The 25,859-nt window shown below is 45.6% G+C and overlaps 1 protein-coding gene across 1 annotated transcript in view; it reads left to right on the forward strand.

Moving 5' to 3' along the window:
- Positions 1–7,062: 7,062 nt before the first annotated feature.
- Positions 7,063–25,859, forward strand: part of HS3ST2 (heparan sulfate-glucosamine 3-sulfotransferase 2) — a 93,306-nt gene continuing 74,509 nt past the window's right edge. The window contains exon 1 of the mRNA XM_082431115.1: positions 7,063–7,966. Coding sequence (XP_082287241.1) covers positions 7,482–7,966 — 485 coding nt within the window. The 5' untranslated portion in view covers positions 7,063–7,481. The remainder of the gene's footprint in view (positions 7,967–25,859) is intronic.

Raw genomic sequence — 25,859 nt, forward strand, 5'->3', positions numbered from 1 at the left:
TAGCTGATCTTTCAGCAGAAACTCTGCAAGCCAGAAGGGACTGGCAGGGCATATTTAAAGTGATGAAATGGAAAAACCTACAACCAAGATTACTCTACCAGCAAGGACCTCATTCAGATTTGATGGAGAAATTGAATCTTTACAGACAAGCAAAAGCTAAGAGAATTCAGCACCACCAAACCAGCTTTACAACAAATGCTAAAGGAACTTCTCTAGGCAGGAAACACAAGAGAGGGAAAAGACCTACAATAACAAACACAAATCAGTTAAGAAAATGGTAATAGGAGCATACATATCAATGACTACCTTAAATGTAAATGGATTAAATGCTCCAAACAAAAGACATAGACTGGCTGAATGGATACAAAAACAAGACCCATATATATGCTGTCTACAAGAGACCCACTTCAGACCTAGAGACACAACAGACTGAAAGTAAGGGGATGGAAAAAGATATTCCATGCAAATGGAAATCAAAAGAAAGCTGGAGTAGCAGTTCTCATATTAGACAAAATAGACTTTAAAAGAAAGACTACTACAAGAGACAAAGAAGGACAATATATAATGATCAAGGGATCAATCCAAGAAGAAGATATAACAATTGTGAATATTTATGCACCCAACATAGGAGCACCTCAATACATAAGGCAAATGCTAACAGCCATAAATGGGGAAATCGACAGTAACACAATCATAGGAGAGGACTTTGACACCCCACTTTCACCAATGGACAGATCATCCAAAATGAAAATAAATAAGGAAACACAAGCTTTAAATGATACATTAAACAAGATGGACTTAATTGATATTTATAGGACATTCCATCCAAAAACAACACAAAACAATTTCTTCTCAAGTGCTCATGGAACATTCTCCAGGATAGATCATATCTTGGGTCACAAATCAAGCCTTGGTAAATTTAAGAAAATTGAAATCGTATCAAGTATCTTTTCCGACCACAACGCTATGAGACTAGATATCAATTACAGGAAAAATCTGTAAAAAATACAAACACATGGAGGCTAAACAATAAACTACTTAATAACCAAGAGATCACTGAAGAAATCAAAGAGGAAATAAAAAAATACCTAGAAACAAATGACAATGAAAACACAACGACCCAAAACCTATGGGATGCAGCAGAAGCAGTTCTAAGAGGGAAGTTTATAGCAATACAATCCTACCTCAAGAAACAAGAAACATCTCAAATAAACAACCTAACCTTACACCTAAAGAAATTAGAGAAAGAAGAACAAAAAATCTCCAAAGTTAGCAGAAGGAAAGAACTCATAAAGATCAGATCAGAAATAAATGAAAAAAAATGAAAGAAACAATAGCAAAGATCAATAAAACTAAAAGCTTGTTCTTTGAGAAGATAAACAAAATTGATAAACAATTAGCCAGACTCATCAAGAAAAAAAGAGAGAAGACTCAAATCAATAGAATTAGAAATGAAAAAGGAGAAGTAACAACTGACACTGCAGAAATACAAAGGATCATGAGAGATTACTACAAGCAACTATATGCCAATAAAATGGACAACCTGGAAGAAATGGACAAATTCTTAGAAAAGCACAACCTTCCAAGACTGAACCAGGAAGAAATAGAAAATATAAACAGACCAATAACAAGCACTGAAATTGAGACTGTGATTAAAAATCTTACAACAAACAGAAGCCCAGGACCAGATGGCTTCACAGGCGGATTCTATCAAACATTTAGAGAAGAGATAACACATATCCTTCTCAAACTCTTCCAAAATATAGCAGAGGAAGGAACACTCCCAAACTCATTCTATGAGGCCACCATCACCCTGATACCAAGGCCAGACAAAGATGTCACCAAAAAAGAAAACTACAGGCCAATATCACTGATGAATATAGATGCAAAAATCCTCAACAAAATACTAGCAAACAGAATCCAACAGCACATTAAAAGGATCATACACCATGATCAAGTAGGGTTTATCCCAGGAGTGCAATGATTCTTCAATATATGCAAATCAATCAATGTGCTACACCATATTAACAACCTGAAGAAGAAAAACCATATGATCATCTCAATAGATGCAGAAAAAGCCTTTGACAAAATTCAACACCCATTTATGATAAAAACCCTCCAGAAAGTAGGCATAGAGGGAACTTACCTCAACATAATAAAGGCCATATATGACAAACCCACAGCCAACATCGTCCTCAATGGTGAAAAACTGAAATCATTTCCTCTAAGATCAGGAACAAGACAAGGTTGTCCACTCTCACCACTATTATTCAACATAATTTTGGAAGTTTTAGCCACAGCCATCAGTCAAGAAAAAGAAATAAAAGGAGTCCAAATCGGAAAAGAAGAAGTAAAGCTGTCACTGTTTGATACTATACATAGAGAATCCTAAAGATGCTACCAGAAAACTACTAGAGCTAATCAATGAATTTGGTAAAGTAGCGGGATACAAAATTAATGCACAGAAATCTCTTGCATTCCTATACACTAATGATGAACAATCTGAAAGAGAAATTAAGGAAACACTCCCATTTACTATTGCAACAAAAAGAATAAAATACCTAGGAATAAACCTACCTAAGGAGACAAAAGACCTGTATGCAGAAAACTATAAGACACTGATGAAAGAAATTAAAGATGATACAAGCAGATGGAGACATATACCATGTTCTTGCATTGGAAGAATCAACATTGTGAAAATGACTATACTACCCAAAGCAATCTACAGATTCAATGCAATCCCTATCAAACTACCAATGGAACCTAGGGGCAGGACAGGAATAAAGACGCAGAAGTAGAGAATGGACTTGAGGACACAGGGAGGGGGAAGGGTAAGCTGGGACGAAGTGAGAGAGGGGCACGGTCTTATATACACTACCAAATGTAAAATAGGTAGCTAGTGGGAAGCAGCCGCATAGCACAGGGAGATCTGCTTGGTGCTTTGTGACCACATAGAGGGGTGGGATAGGGAGGGTGGGAGGGAGACGCAAGAAGGAAGAGATATGGGGATATATGTATATGTAGATCTGATTCACTTTGTTATAAAGCAGAAACTAACACACCATTGTAAAGCAATTATACTCCAATAAAGATGTTAAAAAAAAAAAGGCAATTAAGAGTCAGAAGAAAACAAGATACAAAGAGGACTAGAGAAGATGGAGACAGTAGTTGGATCCTATGACTGTCCAGATTTTGAAGGATTCCAGTTGTAGTCTGTGTATTTCCTTAAAAATAAGCCCCCACCCCACCTTCACCATTTTTTAGTATTAAAATGGTCCCTGTTCCCTGTAATTGAGGTGGCACATGTTTTTTGTATTAATCAAGACTCTTTCTATTGCAAGTAACAGAAAGGTAACTAATCAGTTGGAGCAAAAAGCCCAGGGACCATGCTTCTGGCACAGCTAGATTCACATACCATCAGGAATCTGATTCTCCATCGTTCAGTCCGCTCTCCTTTGTGTTTGTTTCATTCTCCAGGGTTTCCCCTCTTGATGGCAGAGATGGCCATTGGAAGCTTCAGGCTTATTTTGTACTAGTTTATCATCTCAGAAGAAAAAGTTTCTCTTTCCAGTAGTTTCAACAAAAGTTCTGTGGTTGATGCCCACTGGAAAGTGCTGAGTAGCTTTCAATCACTGAAATGTGATTGGAAAATTGTGATTGACTGGGCTTGGTCATATGCCTGCCCTTGAACTAGGCTCAGACCACACACACCACATAGGAAAAGAATGAGAGAAAACGCTCTAAGAACGGTAGAGATTATGAATTGCCCTCCATAAGTTTTTGTCAAGTTCTTTCTGGGTAACAAAACACCCACATATTAGCCAGGAATATAGCCACCTGGAATCAAGACTACATTTCAAAGGATCTCTTGAAGCTAGAAAGCCAGGTGACAATGTTCAGACCGACTGAATACAAGTGGAAGTGATGCAGGTCACTTCCAGGAAACGTCCTCAAAGGGATATGTCATGATTGTCTGTCCTTTCTTCCTTACCTGTGTCCAGAATGTGGACAGGACAGCTGGAGATGAATAAGTCATCTTGGACTTACATGGTGATTTGGGGATGGAGGAAACACATGGTAGAGCCTGGGTCCTTAACACTGTGGAGCCACATCAGCACTGAATCATCTGTGTCTTCTTTCATGTGTTAGAAAAGTAAACATATGTCTTGTTTAACTGAGTGTTATTTGACAAACCACACAACCCAACGTAATCCTACCAGAACCCCCCGAAAGGAAAATCCTGGCATTCCTGGAAAAAATAGGGGCAGGGATGATGTGCAGGCATGTCCTCTGTCTCACTCCCTGAAAAATTTTATCTCAGTCACGGTCATTACTCTGGTTGGAAATTTGAAGAGGTAGATCTGCCTGGCTCTGATGTATCTGAATATCCAGAAATTTCAGAGTTTATGAATTCAAAGACAAAACTAATTTTAAAGTTGAGCCAAGCACAGAATTATGAGAAATAACCATATCCATGGTTTTTTCCCTAAAGAAAAAAGCACTTGTCAGAGTGGATTAATCCACATTTAACCTTGTAACTTTAACAGTGAAGTGTAGAAATAGCAGGCTCACAATGTGGAAAACTGTTGAGAATACATATTAGAACTTCTTTCAACATATTTGTTTTGACATTTTTATTAAGAATTTGAGTGAGGAATTAATTAAATTGTAATCAAACACAGACATGGGATGACACCAATAGAACGGTTCATGCCTTGAATAATGGAATCAGAATTACGCAACATCAGAACCCCAAGAGGTTTAAGTTTGTCATAACTCCCCATTGTACAGCTGAGAAAACTGAGGCTCAGAGCTGTCAACCCATTTGCCCAAGGTATACCTGGAATCTAGGGTAAAGCTGTTGGCATTCCTTCTTTCTACTTTTTCTTTTTGAATAAATGAAAGCTATGTCATGATTCAAGATTCAAGTAGACATTTTTTTTTTAATGGAGGAGTGAGATGATGAGATAAGATACAATTTAATCAGGTCAAATGTGTAAGGACCTACATGTTGGGTCCAAAAAAGCCCACTGTACAAGCACAGTATGGGGTAGATGTGCCTTAATCAGCAGCACTTGTAAGAAACACTTAGAGACGTTATCTGGCTGAAGCTTGAGTTGTCAGCAGTGTGATGTAGCTACAAGAAAAAGATGATGGAGTCATGGGAGGCATTACTAGAAACAGAGTTTACGGAAGGGAGGGGAGAGTCCTGTTGAAGTTTTCAGTCTGTTGAGCTTTTCAGTCTACACTGGGGAATTCCTCATTCAGCCCCAGGTGTCAGACTTCAGAAGTGATATAGACACATTAGTTCAGATCTAGGATGGAATTATGTGAGGAATAGTCAAAGGAAGTTAGGAAACTGCAAAGCACTCTAACTAAGAGCTTGAATCTTGGAGTCCGACTGCCAGGGTTTCATCCCAGCTCATCCAATTACTGAGTATGTGTTCATTAAGCCTTAATCTCACTGTCTGTAAATTAGGAATTATAATAGTACCTGTCGCTGAAGATAAATGAGGTAGTGAATGCCAAGTGATTTGCATGTTACTGGCACAAAACAAGCACTCAATAAATGTTAGGATTAAGGAAACGACGTGATGTGAGGATAATGGTAACAATCCCATAGGTTGTGGTGAATATTAAATGAGCTAACACATGCCCAGTGCTTGAAACAAACTTCCTAGTTATTATTATCATCTGTAAGAGAGGGATTGGCCTAAGGTTTCTAGGGATGGGTCTGGTTTGGGGACAGAATATTCCCTTAGCTTGGGCTAAAGTCCACAGAGCCTGACCAGATTATTCCCCGAAGAAGGACCCTGAAAAAGGATGCTCAGTTTGGGGAGAGAGAGGGGTGCAGTGAGGGTGGTGGTCACTCAGACATTTCACGAGGGTACTCACTTGGTGAACACCCGGACAGGATGACATGGCACTGCGGAGTGGCAGCCCAGCTGCGTTCTTGGCCATGGTCATTTAGGCCTGTCTGATGAACAGTTCTGATCCGCTAGTGTGGTCGCGCAGGGCAGTACTGGGGTTGGTCACTCAAGCCTGTTCTGGGCACGGTCACTGAGAATTGTCCTGTGGGCAGTCACTTAGGAGTCATTCGAGGAGGAACTGCTCCTGGATAAGTCCTCCGCGCCCTCTGTTTCCTCCTCCCAGTGCCACTGCGTGCAGAAGTCCTGGACCTTAGGGACGATGTGGGACCCTGGTCAGCTCCCCGGGGAGCAGCCCACCGCTAGGGGGCGGCGGCTGAGAGGGACCCGTCCTTGGGGAGTCCGCTCCTTTGGGGCTCGCTCTTCCGCCAGGCCCAGGGAGAGGTGGAGTGACAGTGGGTGGGGATGCACGCTTCGTGGGCGTGAGAGCGAGCCGCCTGGGTGTGAGTCAGCGCGCGGGGGTCCAAGGAGCTCCATGGATAGTCACGGAATCTCACTCACGCTCGGCTCCTCCACCCATCCCGTCCAGAGCGTGTGTCCCAGTCCCGCGCCTGCGTGCGCACACCGCACGATGTCCGATTCCGGGCTCTGAGTGTCCGTTGGGTGAAACGGGGGTGGGCGGAAGAGGGAGTGTCCCTGTGGGTGTTTCTGCGCCCAGGTTAGATTTCTCTCTCCCCTCCCCATGTGGGGTCTGGGGGTGTATCCCGCTCAGGTACGCGTGTACCTGTGTTTGTGCGTGCGTGCATGTGTCAGTGTGGTGGGACCTGTTATCAGTGCAGGGTGCTTGCGTCTGTGCCCGGGTCTCTGTCTGGGTCTGGATGTTGGCGCAGTCTCGAACCCCTGGGTGTCGGGAGGCCCTGGTGGCCGGGGGTATCCAGCCTCCCGGAGGAGCAAATGCCTCGACACCTTCCCCTCACCATCCCAAGCTGGCCTGGGCTCCTTAGGGAGCTGCCTACATGGGGAGGGCCCGGGGTGGTGTGTCCCTGGGAGGGATAGAGAGTGGGGGCCAAGGGGCTGGCCGGGTCCCCGGGCGGGGCGCGGGCTCGGGGGACCCGCGCGGCTGACGTCAGGCGACTCCTTAAATAGAGCCGGCAGCGCGCTCGGCCCCGCATTTCTCGAGGAGCCGGAACGCGGCCGGCGGCCAGCGCCACCGTCCGGCCCGCCCGCCCGCACCGCCGCGCCGCCGCCGAGCGTTCGGGGCGCCGCGGCGCGAGGATCCGGGATGGGGCTTCGGGCGCTGGGCGCGCTTCTAACCCGGCGCACGTGAGAACCGAGGAGCGCCGGGAGCCGCCCCGCTGCCCGGAGCCCCGGAACCCAGGACGCGGGGATGTCGGAGGCGCCGCCGCCCGTTCCCCGAGGAGACGCCGCCTCCGGGATCCCCGGGCATGGTGCGCGCCCGGGCCGGCAGCGCCCGGAGAAGACGGCGCCCCCTATGCCCGACCCCCGTGGCCCGGGCCGCGCCGCTCGAGCCCTCTAGGCGGCCGCAGGGCCCCAGCCGCTCCGCCGCCGGCGCCCCCTCGGAAACCATGACCCCCGGCGCGGGCCCATGGAGCCATGGCCTATAGGGTCCTGGGCCGTGCGGGGCCACCTCAGCCGCGGAGGGCGCGCAGGCTGCTCTTCGCCTTCACGCTCTCGCTCTCCTGCACTTACCTGTGTTACAGCCTCCTGTGCTGCTGCGACGACCTCGGCCAGAGCCGCCTCCTCGGCGCGCCTCGCTGCCTCCGCGGCCCCAGCGCGGGCGGCCAGAAACTTCTCCAGAAGTCCCGGCCCTGCGATCTCCCGGGCCCGACGCCCAGCGAGCCCAGCGCTCCCAGCGCGCCCGCCGCTGCAGCGCCCGCCCCTCGCCTCTCCGGTTCCAACCACTCCGGCTCGCCAAAGCTGGGTACCAAGCGGCTGCCCCAAGCCCTCATTGTGGGCGTGAAGAAAGGGGGCACCCGCGCCGTGCTGGAGTTTATCCGCGTGCACCCGGATGTGCGGGCCTTGGGCACCGAGCCCCACTTCTTCGACAGGAACTACGGCCGCGGGCTGGACTGGTACAGGTAAGGAGGGGAGCCCCACTCAGCGCGCCCCGGCTCCAATCGGCTCCGTCCTCTGAGCCATCTCCTGCGCTTTCGCTTCCCCTTAACCCGGCTCGCTGAGTGGGTTCCGGTTGACACGTGAGGGGGTGGGGGAACTCTAGCAGCAGGATTTATCCAGAACTTCCCAGTGATTGTGCAGACGGGCCCCGGTTTGTTGAACGGCGAAGGACAGTTGGCTCTGGAATCGCCGGAAGGGAAGGGAGATCTCTGGCCTGACCTCGGGGCGAGCTGGAGGGCTGGCTCCGTGTCCAGCGTCTGGGGTAAAGCCGAGGGCCCAGGGAAGCGGCAGCCAGGACAGGTGCTGCCTGAACACAGCCCCCTCCTGAGTCTCGCCAGATCTTTCCTGGCATTTGACGGACCCAGAGAAGGGAAAGTCCGAAGAGGGCCCCCTCGCGGCAGGGCTCTGCGCTTGGGCGAGGTCCCCGGAGTTCAGGCCGAATGAGAGGGCATCCCCTGAGGTGTCGGCATGACAAAGGTCCCTTCCGGAGTCTCATTCTGAGCTCCAGGTATTTGCTGCTGTATCCGGCCTGAGACTCCCAGTCACTGTGACCCTGAATTAGTGTTTCTGAATAGCGGAAAGGACCCTGGATGTGAGTCTTGGCTCCGTCACTTAGCTTGAGCAAATTCCTAAAATTCATTGAGCCTTGATTTTCTGGTCCATCACAAGCAGCAGGAAAAGTCCCTGCCCTGTGTGCCTCTCAAGGCCTTTCTAAGCGCTCTAAAAGTGTCAAAGAGACACTTTGCACTGGGCGATGCTTCTAAACCAGCAGCCAGGGTGTGGAGTTTGGAATACTTGTAGGCACCTCAGATGAAGGCTGGCTAGGGTCATAGGGGCAACCAGTCATAGGCAGACTGTCCACTCCCCCACTGCACGGCCAGGGATGACAGTCACCCAAGCTGGTGGTGTCTGGGAATAGCCTGAAGCTTCTGGAAGGTAGTAGCCTCCACTGTTCAATGCCCATTTCCCTCCCAAGCCCTGTATGGTGCTGAAGTGTAGGACTGGCCCATGTGTGGGCTGAGCAGGGCATCCCTGGGGGTGGTGTCATGTATGTGGTCCCCATAAAACCTGGGTCACAAATTTCTCACCATTTGCCTGACCCCTTGAAGACTTGCTAGAAATGTCTGCCTAGTAATGGAACTGGCGAGGGGTAACATGGTAGCTGACACAGTAGCTGAGGCTATTCTTTAAAAATTTTATTAAAGTAAACCCTCTAGGGAGTAGAAAGTCATAAGCATATTGGATAAAGGACAACTTCATTAGAAGGAGGACCCCACTGGGCTCATAATAAGGACCCTGGATTTGTAAGAATTGGGGCAAGAGGACCAACTTGTCCCCTTTGCCAGGGAGCCCTGGCCTGCAGTGGTCATGGCTTATGGGACCAGGGGTGGGACATGCCCCTTCCTCAGGAAGCAGACACACAGCCCCTCTCCAGTGGAGTGCCGCAGGGCACAGCTGGTCTATGGGTGGCCCCGGCACCGTTATGTTGGCTCTATGGAATAGGGAGGGTGGCACAGAATGGCAGGTCTGGTGCTTTCCAAGCTGTGACCCCCAGACATCCCATCTGGGTGTACGAAGTATTCGAGGACAGCGTCTGAGCCAGACCGTGGGGTGGGAGAGGTAAACACATCTAACAGCAGAGCGCGATGTGGGTCAGCCATGGCCATACTCTAATGCACGGCAGGGTTTCCTCGATGGAAAATCTAAAGATCATTATGAAACCCTTTGCCAAAGTGAAGTGCCTTTTAAGTGCAAAACAGCAAAATTCTGAGCATTGGCTTTTATTGAGCCCTCCACTAAACACCTATTCCCTGCACTCAGCCCCTGCACTCGCTCTTCTGTGCTCTGCCACCGAACACCATACCTCAGGCTTCCTTCTCGGAGCCTGTGTCATTCAGGGATGGCTGCTTTTTATTTTTAACCTTGGCATGTGTGATTCTAAGCCAGCTTAGCTGTGAACCTTAGAGATGGGAGCCGTGCCTTTTTTTTTTTTTTTTTTTTTTTTTTTTTTTTTAATATAGCACATTTGGATTCTGCTAAAATTCTCAGCTGAGTCTTGGTAGGTTTTATTTAACATCAAGCATGCTGACAGCTCCACTTCTCTCTCTACTACCCCCCACTTCCCAGGGTCTGTCTTACCGTCCCTTTCCCCCTTTATATTTCTGAAAGAACATTTAGCCTGCAGGTCTGGTACTAACAGCCCCATCCCCATCACTTCCCCAGGAAGGCTAGGAGCCTCTAGCATCAGGAGGGGCTGTGTGATTTGTGCTTATTTGGGTTGCAAATCCACACCCCCAGAGCCCAGGGTTTCGTGTGTGGATGGTCCTTTCTGCATAAGGTAATACTGCCCCATTTGGATGCTGTTTCCATAATTTCCAGAACATTTCTCTGTATGTGTTTTACTCTTTATTATCACTCAAGTAATATGCATTAGTTGCAGAAGTGATGGGGATAGATGGTTTTCTTTAAAACCCATGCTCTCACTTTATTCCTGAATTCCATGACTTAGGACGGCAGGTGGTAAGATGCTTCTCTCTCTGCCTGTTGCCCTTATCATTTCACAGATGTGAAAACTGCAACCCAAAAAGAGAGCATCTGGAATGGGACCCAAAGCAAGCTGATGAAATTTAGGCCCAAAAGTCATTGGCACGCACTGTCCCACCAAGATTTACACATACACGCTGTGTGTGTGTGTGTATGTGTGTGTGAGCTCGTGCATGTGTGCATTTCCAGCCAAGTACTCTAACCAGTGTTCTACACAGCTTGCCACCATAAAGCCAGTGTCCACTGGGTAGACATGGCCAAAGAGCCCTTGCACCTATTGTAGGGGACTGTGTTTTCCAAAGGTAGAGTTGTAGAGTTGCAGGCAGTGGATCTCATTATGATCTGCCCACCTTGAAGCCCCTGGGGATAACCTCCCAGGTCTGGAGGCCCCAATAAGGTAGACAATGGACAATCAAAAGGAGAGACTTCTTTCTGTGAGTAAGTGGAGATAAACCAGGAGGTGACAAACGGTGCCTGAAGGCAGAATGAAACAGCCAGAGAGGCACCATTGGCCAGAGACCAGGAGACAGAATCTGCACCTTCCTTACCCCCAGCCTGAATCCTCTCTTGGAACTAGCCCAGTTCAGGCCACCCTAGGAGAGCCCATCACTGAAGCTTACCTCACCTCTGCACCTGGCTAGCTTCCCCTCTCCCTGTTTGCTCCACATACAGAAGGGTCCTGGCCTTAAGTTCTACTTTCAGCTCTGCTTTAATTGTCCTTTTTTCCCCTCCCTCCCTTCCTTCTCTCCTTCCTCCTGCATTGGTAAAAAAATCACTTCTCATTTCTGGGTGTCGATGTGCTCACCTTTAAAATGAGAATGATATCTGACACTGTATGTGAAAATGCTTCTCCCAATCTAAGATTATATTCGGGATGCATCAAAGGTTGATTATGAGACAGAATATTCAGGGCCTTCATCTTTCGTAAAGAGACGTAAGTTGTGCATTGTCCAGTAGTTTTTAAAGTCTTAGGGGAAGCTGAATTTTGTGTAAAGTGTTCTCCATTTTGCTAGTTTTCAGTGACTGGGGGTGGGGGTGGCAGCGTGAAGAGGAAGTGAATCTTCTCTAAATGCATTGAAATGCCAACAAGAGCAAGTTAATATGCGATAATTGACTCTGTGCTCTGGTGTCAAAATTGTGATAGTTGAGCCTGTCCTGTAAATTTTAGGCTCCACAAGTCTGGTTATTTATTTGTTCAGTGGCAGCGGTGTTCGGCGGGTGGCGAAAGGCAAAGAAGACACAGCATTTGCCCGAGAGGCAATAGTCTAAGTGAGAAAGAGAATTAAAAGCACAGAATAAGGTCTATCACCCGATCCAGCTCATTTCAATCAAGAAATCAAATTTCAAGAGCGAAGCCAAACTCTAGAGAGGCAAACTTTAAGAAGAAATAAAACCAAAGGCAGAAGGCAGGGGAAGTAATGAACGTGGAAGGCTTTACCACCTTTAACAAACTGATGGACACATGGCACAGATGGACCCGTGCTTGCCGCGTGCACAGATGTGTGTGCACGCACAGCTCACACGTGGGCACCCGCACACACAATTCCAGTGTCTGTGCAGACACGTCTTCATAAGGAGTTTTCCTGCTTCTGTCCGGGAGGGTGTCACACACGCTGATTAAAGGGATCTGCTGAGTCCATAAATCCTCTGTCCGCCTTGTAGGTCTCTGTCAGCCTCGCAGCAGCTGGAGATATAGTAGTTAGTTCCAGCACGTGTACAGTTCTTGTCAGGCACTGAGGAACATTCAGGATGGGCAAGAAGGACTGTCATCGCTCAAGGAGGCTTTTTGAAGAACTGGCCTTGCTTCCCCCTAGAGCTGGGTGGGACAGTGGAAGAGCTTGGAATGAAGACTGGGCTTTCCCCATGGCCTTTGGTATGTGGCTATTTAGGGGGGAAAGACCCGGACCAGCCCCTGTGCTATTCAACCGGCACACATTATTACAGCTGTTTTGGATGTTAAAATATTACATAGATTCCTAGAAGCACATTTTCTTTTTCACCTTTTAACATCTCTCAAATTAGGATGTGTCTAATGATTGATGGGGTCTTAAGTCCTTGAGATATGATGCTTCTATATTGGATGGAAACTCTCTCCCCCAGAGATGCCCTCTGCTCTGGAAACTCATTGGACCTTACAAAGGGCCAGCAAGTAGGTGGCAAATGCCCAGCCCAGCAGGGAGCCCCTAAGACCCTGCTTGTCTCTGCAGCCAGCAGGGGTCTCTTCTGATTGGTGAAGGAGCTGTACCCATTTTAGATTTTTGATTGTTACCCATGCCATTTTCTATCCTGAAATGAGGGGAAGTGTGGGTTGACAACCACCAGGAGACAACAAGATGCTCTGGTGGTCATGTTCTTCACGGGCTGCTGTTCTGCCCAGATATTTGGAGTCATATCCCAAGAGTCCCTAACAGGTTCAGGGCATGCTTGATGCCCAACAGGTGCTGTTACCTGCAGTGCTGGCTTCTGTTCCATGCATCTGGCGTGCAGGACTGTAGAATAGTTTTCTTCTCGTTGGTTAGACCTCCACGCATCATTCCTGAATGATTGAGTGAGAAAGTGGGCGGGGCGGGGGCGGAAGCACACAGCGCCGGATTGATGGCAGTGCCCCGAAATGAGTGCCCTTGGAGGGCACGCCCTCTCTGTGAGCGAGGGCTCAGCCGTGGGTGTGGGGCAGGTAGGTAAGCTCGCTGGCTGTGAGTCAGGCTGGAGGGCGTCTGCAAGGTCACGCAGTCTACCTAAACCTGTGGGACCATCTCTCCCCTCCAGAACTAACCCCAGAGTGGGTTAATCCATTTATTTGTCAAACGCCTACCATTTGCCAGAATCAGTGCCAAGCTGCTGTAGACCGGCTGTGCTGCCACTTTGCTCTCCTAGTGGGCTGCACGGATGGGCTGCAGGGTTTTGTAGTCCATGGGCAGCTGGATGAGGTGGGTGAAAGCCACAGTGATGGAAATAACTTAGCGTTTCAGAGGTAATTGCTGCCTGTCAAGCTCCACAGCTGGGCTGTTGGTCCGATGCTGCACTCACAGGGCTTCCTCAGAGGATAACGGCCTAGAGAGAGAGGGGCAAGGGGTTACTACTGAGCGTGTGCTTCCAAGGAACTTGGGCCAGATGGACTTGTTGGGTTACCTGGGGCTTGAGCATCACATGATTTCCCGGACACAAGTCCACTGGGAGTGGCTTCCCAAGCTTTGAAATCAGCGGCGTTAATCGTGGTTCCATCTAAGTGCTCGTGGCCACCGGCTCCCACGAGTAAGAAAACCAGGGTGTCTGCTCTGGGTGGAGGCCCAAGGACCTCTCACTGCTGTTCTCTGAGAGACAGCGTCACGCCCTCATCTTCGGAGGGTAGCATTTTCCAGGCTTCAGTCATTTTTGTACCGCCTCATAGTTGCCAAAACCTGGCATGACCTCTACTATTATTTTCTTAATAATTTGTATGTTTACGTTAACATTTAAAAATTATAATTTTTATAAAGAACTGGGTTGATTTTTGTTCAGTGTGTACATTTTAGAATAGATAATATGTTCCCATAGTGCAGACTTCAAGAGTGACAAAGGATATTCAATGAAAACCATTCTGCTCCTTCCCACTCTGTCTCTCCACCACGCAGTTCCTCTTCCCAGAAGCAGTCACGGGATCCGTTTTTGTGTATCCTTCTAGAGATGTGCTGTGCATTTGTAAACCTAACACCCATTATGCAAATGTAGTCAAAATACATATTTTTAAAAAACAACTTTATTTGAAAACCACCTTAAATGGAAAACCAGCATCACTTGCCATAATTAGAAAGTAATTGTAAAAATAAGTAGATTGAAAACGAACAGTGCTATTGAGTTTTTGCTACTGAAAGTGGCTAGAATGTTCCAAGCCTGTAGCCTGCTCTATCTTTGTTTAAAAGAGGACGTTAGGGGATACTAAGAAGAGCAGTTAAAGAAATACTATATCAATGTGAAACATTTCTCCTTAATGTAATCAGAAGGAATGAAAGTGAAGTGGAAAAGATAATAAATTTCCTCACCAGTAGGTCTAATGTAGTATCTAAAATCACTGAGACGAGCTATGCGCCAACATCATAAGAAACACTACTAGTCTGCAGAAAATCCAGTGTAAGTAAATACAGTGATGTGTCTAGCGTTCAGATTCCTTTGATGTGTTAATGATTGGAAGAGACAAGCCAAAGGAAAACTCAGAACAAATATGAGCATTCAGAAAAGTATTGCTGCTTATAATATTTACAAAGTAGTCTAGCCTTCAGAAGAACAGGATTCCCTGAATAAAGGGTATAGCAGGTATTTAAAAGAAAAAAAAAACCCCACAAGTTTACTGTTGGTTTCATCACTGCTTTTGCTGGTGGAGAATCAGCGGTCTCCCCCGTGAATATCGTATCTCCATAGGTCGTTACATACCTGCAGGCATCAGTGTTACAAAAGTCCAAAGTAAAGTTGTTTCCACTAGGGACTTGGCAACTTACGTGAAAGGGGCTCAAAGATTTATTCTATTTTTTGTTTTTTAAATTTTGAGGCTCATGTGAGAGAGGATGTCTTTTTGAAATCTCAGGATGCAGAGTCCTTTTTTTTCCCCTCTGCGATGCCTGATGTGAGGCTTAAACATAACGGCAGGGCAGGGTGTCACTCTTGCTTTCTCAGACAGTTTGATTTCACTGTATAAAGAGGGGAAGACAATGTTATGTCTTTGTAAATACTTTTTAGCTGCATAAAAGGAGCTCCGATGGGGAAAACTGTCCTTGGGACTTACCATATGTTGTCAACAGAACCCATTTAGAGCGTGTCTGTGATAGCAGGGCTCCCCAAGCTTGCCTTCAGGTGGGTAAATAGTCATCGACCCTGATGAGGCGGAGGCTTCCTGCTTACTCAGGGCCCCGGGTCTTTGGTGCTCACTGCGGGTAATGGAATCCCAGATCCACCCTAGGCCTGGTGGAAAAAAGATCTGGCATTGAAGCAGTGCCTCAGGGAGCACCGGAAAGAGGGAAGGAGGGCAGCCCTGAGTTCATGGATGAGATGAACTCAAAATGGAGATCAGAAGACAGTTTCAGCACAGTGATTAAAAGCTCGGGCTCTTGAATCAGAATGAACGAGTTGGAATCTTGGTTCTACCACAGAGTGTCGGTCCACCAACAAGTGCCCCAGTTCTATCTGCACATGGGGACCAACCCTCTTGCCTACATGTAGGACTGAACGAGTGATATCATGTAAAAGTGCTCAGAAAATTTCTAGCATGTGGAAGGTGTCCAACAAGTGTTGGCTGTCATTATCGGTCGTTGATTTTCTCGTCATTCCTTTACTGAGCTAAGTGCTAAGAACCTGAAGGTGAATAAGACACAGGTCCTGCTCCTGGGTTCCTCCCAGTTTGATGGGTTATGAAATGTTCATGGGAAGTTTTTACAGAAGTCAGAGCTGATGATAGGAACCATAACAGAGATGCAAGCAGAGCTATCGTAGCGTTGGGGGAGACAAAATCCAATTGGGGGAATTTTGGAAGGCCTTCTGGAGGAGATAGTGTGTTATTTGGGTCTCAATGGGCAGATGGGATTTTTGCAGGAGGCGGGTGAAAGGGGTGGCCCTGTAAGGATGCTGTTTCTAAATACATTCATTGCACAATTTCACTTCCGATTACAGTCAAATCAAAAAAAAGTTTTTTCAAATCACTTTAGTTCTGCATGCATTTATTGACTACCTACTGCATGCCAGGCACTGTGTTAAGTCCTAGAAAAATTAAGATACAAAAGAACTCTCCTTTAAAGAATTGAAGGAGCAGACAAATCCAATAGCAAGATATGCTGAGAGAGAAAATGCTCCTGGCAGATGGGGTCACAGGAGGGGCCCCCACTCAGGGTGGGTCAGAGAGAATTTCCGGGGAGCTGATGCCTAAGCTTTAGGACATTTGCAGTGGCTGTTTCCTCCGCCTGAATCACTCTTCCCCCAGAGCGTCCCTAGATCTGGCTGCTTCTCATCATGCAGGTTCCAGCTCAAATGTCACCTCGAAGACGCCTTCCTTAGCTACCCAGTCTAAGCTGACTCACCTTCCGCATTACCCTCTATCTCTTGTCTCCACCTTGGTTTATTTACTTTTTACTTCTTATTGCAATTTGAAATGATCTTGTTCATTTTTCTTTTTACTCACCGTCTCCCCCACCAGACAGAAAACTCCGGGACATCAGGGATCTTGTCTGTCTTGTGCATGGTCGTGTCCCCTGAGCTGAGAGTGGTGCCTGGCACACAGTAGGTGCTCAATAAATAGTTGTTGAGTGACTACGCTTAGGTGTACAGGATGACTAGGGATTGGTGAGTCTGCTCCAAGGCTACAGACTGGCCCCAGCCTTTCGTTAGGCTTTTCACACGTGGGTCTCGGGAGGCTGGGTGAGAGAGCACAGGGTGCGGTGCCGGTGACTCAGCCTCCCCTTCAACAGATATTTAGTGAGCATCTGCTCCATGCCAGGTACTGCTATAGTCCCCGGGGAGAGAGCGGTTGAAAAAAAAAGCAGACAAAATTCCCTGCCCCTGTGGTGCTTACTTTCTATGGGGTGGGAAGGAGATGGTCAATAAAGAAGTAAGTACATTATATCTATGTCCGATGGTGACAAGTGCTGTGGGAAAGTGTAGGGAAGGAGGGTGGAGAGAGCTCGGTGGGCAGGGCGGGGGGCACTGCGATTCTAGACGGGGTGTTTTCGGGAAGGCCTTACAGAGAAGGTGACGTTGGAGTAAAGACCTGAAGGAGGTGAAGGAGCAAAGCATGTGTGATCTGAGCGAAGAGCACTCTAGGCAGAGGGAAAAGAAATGCAGAGGCTCTGAGGACAGCAGGGTCTCCGGTGTGACTGAGGGAAATCTAGGGGCAAAACGGCTGGAGTGGCCACAGCAAGGGGGTGAGTTAGGGGAAGTAAATTCAGAGAGGTGGCCAGGCCCCCATTCAGATCCATGCAGGGCATTGCAAGAATTTTTTTTTATGATTTGTTTATTACTTTTTAAAAAAGTATATGCTGTGTCATGCACCAGTGAAAACTGAGAGATCCAAAATGTTCCCCTCTCACTTTTAGAGTTGGAGAAACTGGTCTTCTCAGAGACTCAAAGATTTGACCAAAGCCACCTGGCTGGGGAGCGGCAGAATTGGGGCTTTTGTTTGTTTCAAACAAAATTAAGACCGTAGTGTAGACACATAAGGCACAATTTTCAGTCCTGCATTGTCTGCCCGATATTCCATCATTAAGATGTTCCCACACCATTAAGTATTTCCAAACCTTGATTTCAGTGTCTGGGTCTCATTCTATCCTGTGGTCCCGTGGAGGGCTTACCCATTCCCCTCTTCTTGGACATTTAGTTGCTGATCCCCAATTGTTTTTTTCTATTTAAGTAACTCTCCATTGCCTAGATCTCTAATTCTTTCTTTAGCATAGAGCCCTAGAAGTGAAATTACTAGGTCACAGTGAAGAACTTGTTTAAAGGCTCGAGATACATACTGCCAAAATGGTCTCCAAAACATTGCAAGAATTTTGGCTTCTACTCTGAGCGAGTGGGGAGATATATTGGATGGTTTGGAGCTAAGGAGTCATATGATCTGACTTATATTTTAAAAGGATCTCTTGGACTGCTTGACAGAAGCAGGGAAACTGATTAGGAGGCTTTTGCAGTGGTAACGGTGGAGGTGTGAGAGGTGGGCAGGTGCTGGGTACCTTCTGAAGGTACAGTTGCAGGTTTTGCTGATGGATTCATAGGGACTAGGTAGGAGAGGGGAGTCAGGGAAGATGCTGGTGTGATGATGACATCTCTTAAGGGCTTGCTGTCTTTCAGACCCTTCCAAGTGACAGCAGGCTGGGGTCTGAACCTAACATACTTCCCAATACAGCCCCTGGTTTGACGGGCCAAGCATCTACCTGTAGGTATCCTTGAACTAACCAAAGAAAGGACCGTCACGTTCTACTGTAGCTTGGAGGCTGCAGGGTCCCCCCCAAATTGGTGAGAGATGGCAGAGTCCCTCTTTCTGGAGATCTTTGTGGCCCTTTTTATAAATGCAGTGTTCTTAGGTAATCTCTTGAGATTTTTGAAGATTGAATTAGCTTTGCTCCAACCCAGAAAAGGCACGTGTCACTCAGTGTGTGTATCACCCAGCTTCTCATTCTTGTTCCAGCCTCATAAACATGCCTGGCAAGGGAGCTGCCTTGATGGCATTGCTAGATTTAGGGGGCTTACGTGTGGTTTCCTTCAAACAGAATTGAACACCATAATGCCTTCCCGCAAGATAATCAGGATCTGAATCTCCCCACCTTCTCCAAAGCTGCTGGAGCATGGGGAAATGTTCTCTGCCTTGGCAGCCTCTTTGCAGTGCATTTCTGCTTTGATGGTTTTAATGAAGGTATGAAATCATCCAACAGCTTTCATTTTGCTCAAGTGAGATGGCTTAAAGTGGAGGTAGCATTTCCCAGGATCAATCCCCATTTTTAGAAGTGGCTGGTTAAACTCTCTGCAGTTTATGGCCACTTCTGGCTGAAACAGTGTGGGATCTGAATTATTAATTCTGTGAGAAATGAGTTAAGTCACTGCAAAGCTCTGTGGTGGCAAAATCCCTACTACTTTAAGGCCTGTTTCTCATATTTTCTCTAGCACGAACATCTCTGTTAACCAGAAATTCTTGGGCAACTTGGCCAAATCTCTGTCTGACCGTCATTTTGTCAGGAGGGAAAGAATTTGACTTAATTCGATTGTTCTCTCCTACCAAGGATGACAAGGAGGAAATAGGCACAAAGACTCTGAGAGGTACTTATTTCAAAGCTATTTTTTTATAGGTACTCAAACTTGGACATGATTCAAATGTCAACTGTGCAAGCAAGGTCATCTCTAAAACATGAACCTCTGAGCACTTCTACCCTGTCCAGGTGGCTGGTGCCCAGGGAAGTGTGTAGAAGGATGGAGAGCTCTGAGCTGCTCTGATTATGGCACCGGGAGCTGGGGGTGGTGACCCAGCTGCAGAGAGCTCCTATCCCCTGGAGAAGCAGTTTGGAGCAGTGATGGCTCAGAGATTCATGTTTTAGAGATGACGTAGCTTGCACAGGAGGTGAGAGCCTCTCTGATTAGGTGGTTTGGTGCAGATAGAAGTCCAACCTGGAGAGTGAGGTCTTGGTTGCAAGGCGAGGCTAAGGGATGGGCAGGGGTGGACCTCTCTCCAGCCTAGTTGGCACCTGCAGAACGACAGGAGAACATTGGGACGGTGGTGCAGAGGAGACTGGAGGGAGAAGGGTATGATGGAGAAGAGAAGGCAGCCACCCCTCAGGAGGACAAACTGTGTCATTTCTGACACAATTCCCTTTAAAGCCAAGCAGAGCTTTGATGTGGAGAGAGCTCCACTGGGTTGGTTGAATGATGAGTATTGAGAGTCTGTGGGTGTGAACCATTGGTGGAAGAGCTAGGCAGTCATCCAGGTTTGTCTTGCCTCTGGGGTAATCTGTCAACAAGCTTCGCCCATCATAGAGTCAGCAAAGTTCTATCTAAAATCTGACACACTGTTTCCCAATCTTCAGTCGTTTGGGTGCCATCTACAAATACTTTTATAACCTTTACATGGTGTTAAAGTCCACTCATAATTTTTGCTTTAACCTATTTACTTAAACATGAAACTTTATATCACTATCTTAAATGAGAATCATCACTTGCCAGAAACAGAAAGTGGTCATAGAAACCAATGCAGTAAAAACCAAACAATGCAATTAGACTCCAGCCCAATACTGTTGCCTGTGCCACATTCTGCCTGAGGCAGCCTCTTTTTTTCTGTTAAAGAGAGAGATCAAAATCTGTTAGGGAGGCGTTAACATTATAGGCCTAAGACTTTCTCCATGATGTAATCAGAAGATTTGAATAGAATGAAAAAGGAGAGATGATTATTTTGTCATGATGTGATTAGGTGGCATTTAAAGGCATGTCTATGTGCCACCCAAATATTTTTTTAACCAGTAGTGGTACATATCTCACACTTCGGGAAATGCTGACCTACCCACCTGGATCCCTCTTGCTTTGATGTCACTGTATTATTTTATCATACTTGGTTGTCATGGTCCATCAACAGCTTGGGAGGGACTGGCTGACATTACAAAGTCTGGGTGGTTTAAAAAGCTGTGATTTCAATTTAAATTGCAAATTGATGGGGCATCATGGGAAAAGCGAATACAGACGTGAAGAACTGAAGGAAAAGATCCAGCTATGCAGTATTTTTAGATCTTTTTCTCTGGAATGATTTTGTATCATTTTTTTTCTGGACTCTGGGTTTGATCAGACCAATTACCTGAGGGCTACCCAAAGTTTCTTGACAATTCCAACCTAAGTGGCCTATGTAAAATCTTTATTTACTGTTCCTTAAAAAAAGCAAACAAACAAAAAAGCTGTGACTTGGATGAAGCTCTAAGGCATTATGCCGAGTGAAAGAAAGGTTACATACTGTATGGTTCCATTTACATGACACTCTCAAACAGGCAAAACTAAAATGATGGAGAAGAAATCAGTGTTTGCCAGGGTTTAAGGCAGGGGGAGGGTGTGAATATAGAGGCAGACAAGGGAATTTGTGGCGGGTGCGCGGTGGGGAATGAAACCCTTCTGTGTCCTGACTGTGGTGGTGACCACATGAATCTATACATGTGTTAAAATTCATAGTGCTTAACACTAATAAAAGTCTACTTTCCTGTGTAATACTTTTAAAGATAAAATTTAAAAGTAAAGCTTTATTTTAAAAATATCCATGATTGTAGAACTCAGCTACTGAAGGGCCATCCTATATCCCTAGTTCTTAATTATCAAAGCGAACCAGCTCCCATGTTTTTGGAGTTCACAAGCCTACCTTCCATCTTTGTTATGAGTTAGAATCAAGAATGTGGGTAGCCTTTAAATCTTCCCCATCCCACACCCACATTTCCGAACGATGCTGGGGTCTGACGCAAAGGTTGGGTTTCCATTGTGGTCTGGGGCCTTGGTGGCCAATGCAGATGTCCAGCCAGGCCTCCACCTAAAGGTCTGAGGTCAGGACATGGAGGAGGCAGCAGTGGAAAATGCATCTCATAATCAGAGTGCCTGGTGGTGGATAAGAAGATTTGGCTGAGGTCCTGGGGAGAGTTGGCGGGGCATGTGCGATGGGGGAAAATGGATCACAAACCACAGAGGAAGAGGTATCCAAGGATTTCCCCCCCAAAACAAACCAATTCACAATCTACCAACAGCAGGTCTGACCGCCTGAGCACCAGACAGCCTAAGGACGGAGACAGAAGCATCCCCTGCTCTCCACTCCCTCCATCCCGAGCCAACTCAGCAGGGACAAAAAGCTCCCCAATGCACCTTCTCCTGCCAGAGCACCCCCTCTTCTGCCCTGGGGAGAGCACCCACCCTGGACTGGAGATGCCCACAGCCCCCTCCTCCCAGGACTTGGTGAAGAACCCATGCTTCCCAGAGCCCCACAAGACTTCACTCCTCAGCCACCACTACGGATGGGCCACCAATCGTGTTCTTTCTTTCCGTGGCATCTGAAATTAGACACAGAGACCCCGTGTACAATAGGGAGAGGCCATTAAAGTCTGACTGTACTGCCTGCACTTTATATCTGCAAGACACCCACCCCAGCATCCTTTCACAAACCCCAGTTTTCCCTTGGGTTAGTTTGAATGGATTTCTTTTCACTGGGTGATGAAGACACAACTTGGGTGGTTATGCTGAAGTCACCTGGGCTGGAGGCAAAAATGTGAGTGTTGCCAGCCTGTGGGTTTTAATTGAATTCATGGAAGGAGCTGCAATAACTCAGGCTCCTGTACTGCTGGAGAGGGAGGTCACAAGGTGTGGCGTGACCAGGAAGTAAATGGACACAGTGATGGGGAGGGATAGAGACGGGCGGTTCGCACATAAAGCACAGTGAAGCAAGGGATACGTGCACCAGACGTGTCTGAGGTGTCCACCCCTCCGACATCTCTTACTCTGTGCTGGCCCCTGAGGAAAAGATGGTTTGTATTTCCTAACATTACCTTTTTCCCATGATTATTGGTCTATTTGGACTTTTCCATGGTCAGCTCTCGTTGTTCCTACTAACCTATTTCAAATATGATGATCATACCACACATCAAGACATCTGGCATCTGCTACTGAGATCATTGTCCCCAACATATAAATGCTTTAATTTTGCTGATTATAATTCATCTATAAGTAAATAAGTAAGCAAACAAAGAAAGATATGTCCACATGGTAGAATTCAGCATAGCAGATAAAGAAAGAAAAATGGAACGAATATGGAAAGTTCTCAAGATACATTATTATTCAGTTAAAAAATAGCAAGGTGAAAAACATATATCATCTTTTGTGTAAAAGGGGGAAAGGAATAATATATATTTAAATTTTCTTATTTGTGCACAACAGATTCTGAAAGAATACATAGAAACTAGTAATGGCAGTTTCCTGGGGGTGAAATTAGGTGGATGGGGACAGGGGTAGGAGAGAGACTTTTCACTACACACCTTTTATTTTTATTTATTTATTATTTATTTATTTATTTATTTATTTTTAATATTTATTTTTATTTTTATTTTTTGAGTACATTCTTTGAAAAATTAAAATAAAAGTTGTACATTGTGGAAAACTTAGGAAACTGATAAAATAATTTAAAAATCACCCAGAATTGGACTTCTGGTTGTAGCCACTTAGGATTTTGCTTTTTACCACATTTACCAATTGCTTTAACAATTTGACCTGGATATCTTTCCATGACAATAAGTATGCATCTGCAGAATCATTTAAAATGCTTTTTATAACATTTACTTGTGTAGATGTACCGTAAGCTATTTAACCAAATCTATTGATGGACATTTAGACTGTCCCCACATTTTATTATTTAGTAAGAAAAAGGATAGCAGCAAAAATTTGTCCATTCCCCCCCCCCCCGCAAGATATATCTCTTGCAGAGGAATTTGGGGTTTGAAGATAAACATACTAAAAGAAAGAAAAGTTTCTGATACAAATTGCTAACTTTCCTCTACCCCTATTGCAATATAGGTGAGGCATTTATTCTCCATTAGCAGAGCCTAAAAGGGCTCTTCCCCACAACCTTGTTAACACTATTAACAGTCTATTTGATCTTTGCCAATATAAGACGTGGAAACAATCTCTTTTTAATTTGAAAAATTTGATAGCTATTATAAAATGTTTATTATTGATTTGTATTTACTTTCTGAATTTTTTTGTTAATTGTTTTTCCTGTTGGATATATTTCTTTTCTTTTTAAAAGAGGACGTGTAGTGATTGATGACGCTTACTCTGGGTTGACGTCACACTTGCAGTGTCATATTATTTCAGATATGTTTCTGGTGGGGCAATAAAATTTGGCTGGCTTCCATGTTTTTATCTAGTCTGATAATCATCTTTCAATAAGAAAGTTTACATTTTTATATGTGTTCTGATTATTGATGTATCTGGACTTTTTTCTATCATTTATTTTGTTCATTTTCATTGTTTCTTTTTTCCTCTTCCCCTGACTCTCTGCTATTTGAATCGTTGGAGCTTTCTTAATTCCTCCTTTTCTTCCCGCTACTGGGCTGGAAGTTATACAAGCTAATTCTGTGCTTAATAATTACCTTTATATCTGACCAAACAAAGCCTTAACAAAGAATAACTTAGAATGCCGTGACTCCCAACCTCCCCTGCCCCAACTGGCTATGTTATGGTTGCCTAGTATTTTATTCCACTTGCTTTTGTGGTTTTAATGTTTGTCAAAGCCATATGTCTGCCTCGTCTAAACAGTTAAATGATATCATGAGGCTCGTCACAAAAACAGCAGCCTACTGCCTGTCTCCCCACGTTCTGATGTCCACTTTGTGGAGGCACCCGATGTTGATTCCTCTGGCTCCCTCTCCGTCTGTCCCTCCATGTTACTAAATAACATGTTTCTATTGCTGTGTCTTATACATCACAAAAAGATAACCTTGGGAGTTAAAACTGCACCTCTCAATTACTCAGGTAAGTGAAGAATTTCAAGATTGTAATTGTGCAATATGTGGAAAATAATGCTAATGTGTACAATACTTACTGAAACTAGTCAGATGTAGTCAAAACTCTACTCCACAGCAGCCAAGCTTCTTTATTAAATGAAGAAGATGAATTGACTAAGGACTCCACCCCAAAAGTTGGAAGAATGATAACACAAATGTAAGGAAACAAGGAAGAAATCATTAGGAAAGATAAAAACAGGAAATGAATCTAGGAAAACAGTAACATTGCTTTAAACAAAAAACCCAAGAACTGATTCTCTGAAAAAATCAATAAAATAGACAAACATCTGTGGTATTCAATCAAGAACAAAAAAGAGCACAAATAGGCAAAATTAGGAATGAGAAAAAGAGTAGATCCAGAAGGTTTTAAAAAAATCTGCGAAGGGCTCAAGCATCTTTATAATGCTGAAAAAGAACTAGATAAAATCGAATTCGTATTTAATCCTCATAAACCACTTAGTGCATCTTTTTTTTTTTTAATTGCTTCACAGTGGTGTGTTAGTTTCTGCTTTATAACAAAGTGAATCAGCTACACATATACACACGTTCCCATATCTCCTCCCTCCCGCATCTCCCTCCCTCCCACCCTCCCCATCCCACCCCCCCAGGCGGTCACAAAGCACCGAGCTGATCTCCCTGTGCTATGCGGCTGCTTCCCACTAGCTATCTATTTTACATTTGGTAGTGTATATATGTCCATGACACTCTCTCACCCTGTCACATCTCACCCCTCCCCCTCCCCATATCCTCAAGTCCATTCTTTAGTAGGTCTGTGTCTTTATTCCCATCTTGCCAGTAGGTTCTTCATGACATTTTTTTTCCTTAGATTCCATATATATGTGTTAGCATACTGTATTTGTTTTTCTCTTTCTGACTTACTTCACTCTGTATGACAGACTCTAACTCCATCCACCTCATTACAAATACCTCATTTTCATTTCTTTTTATGGCTGAGTAATATTCCATTGTATATATGTGCCACATCTTCTTTATCCATTCATCCGATGATGGACACTTAGGTTGCTTCCATGTCCTGGCTATTGTAAATAGAGCTGCAATGAACATTTTGGTACATGACTCTTTTTGAATTATGGTTTTCTCAGGGTATATGCCCAGTAGTGGGCTTGTTGGGTCGTATGGTAGTTCTATTTGTAGTTTTTTAAGGAACCTCCATACTGTTCTCCATAGTGGCTGTATCAATTTACATTCCCACCAACAGTGCAAGAGGGTTCCCTTTTCTCCACACCCTCTCCAACATTTATTGTTTGTAGATTTTTTGATGATGGCCATTCTGACC

This window comes from Balaenoptera physalus, assembly GCF_965194825.1.
Source record: "Balaenoptera physalus genome assembly, chromosome: 16".
NCBI lineage: Eukaryota > Metazoa > Chordata > Mammalia > Artiodactyla > Balaenopteridae > Balaenoptera > Balaenoptera physalus.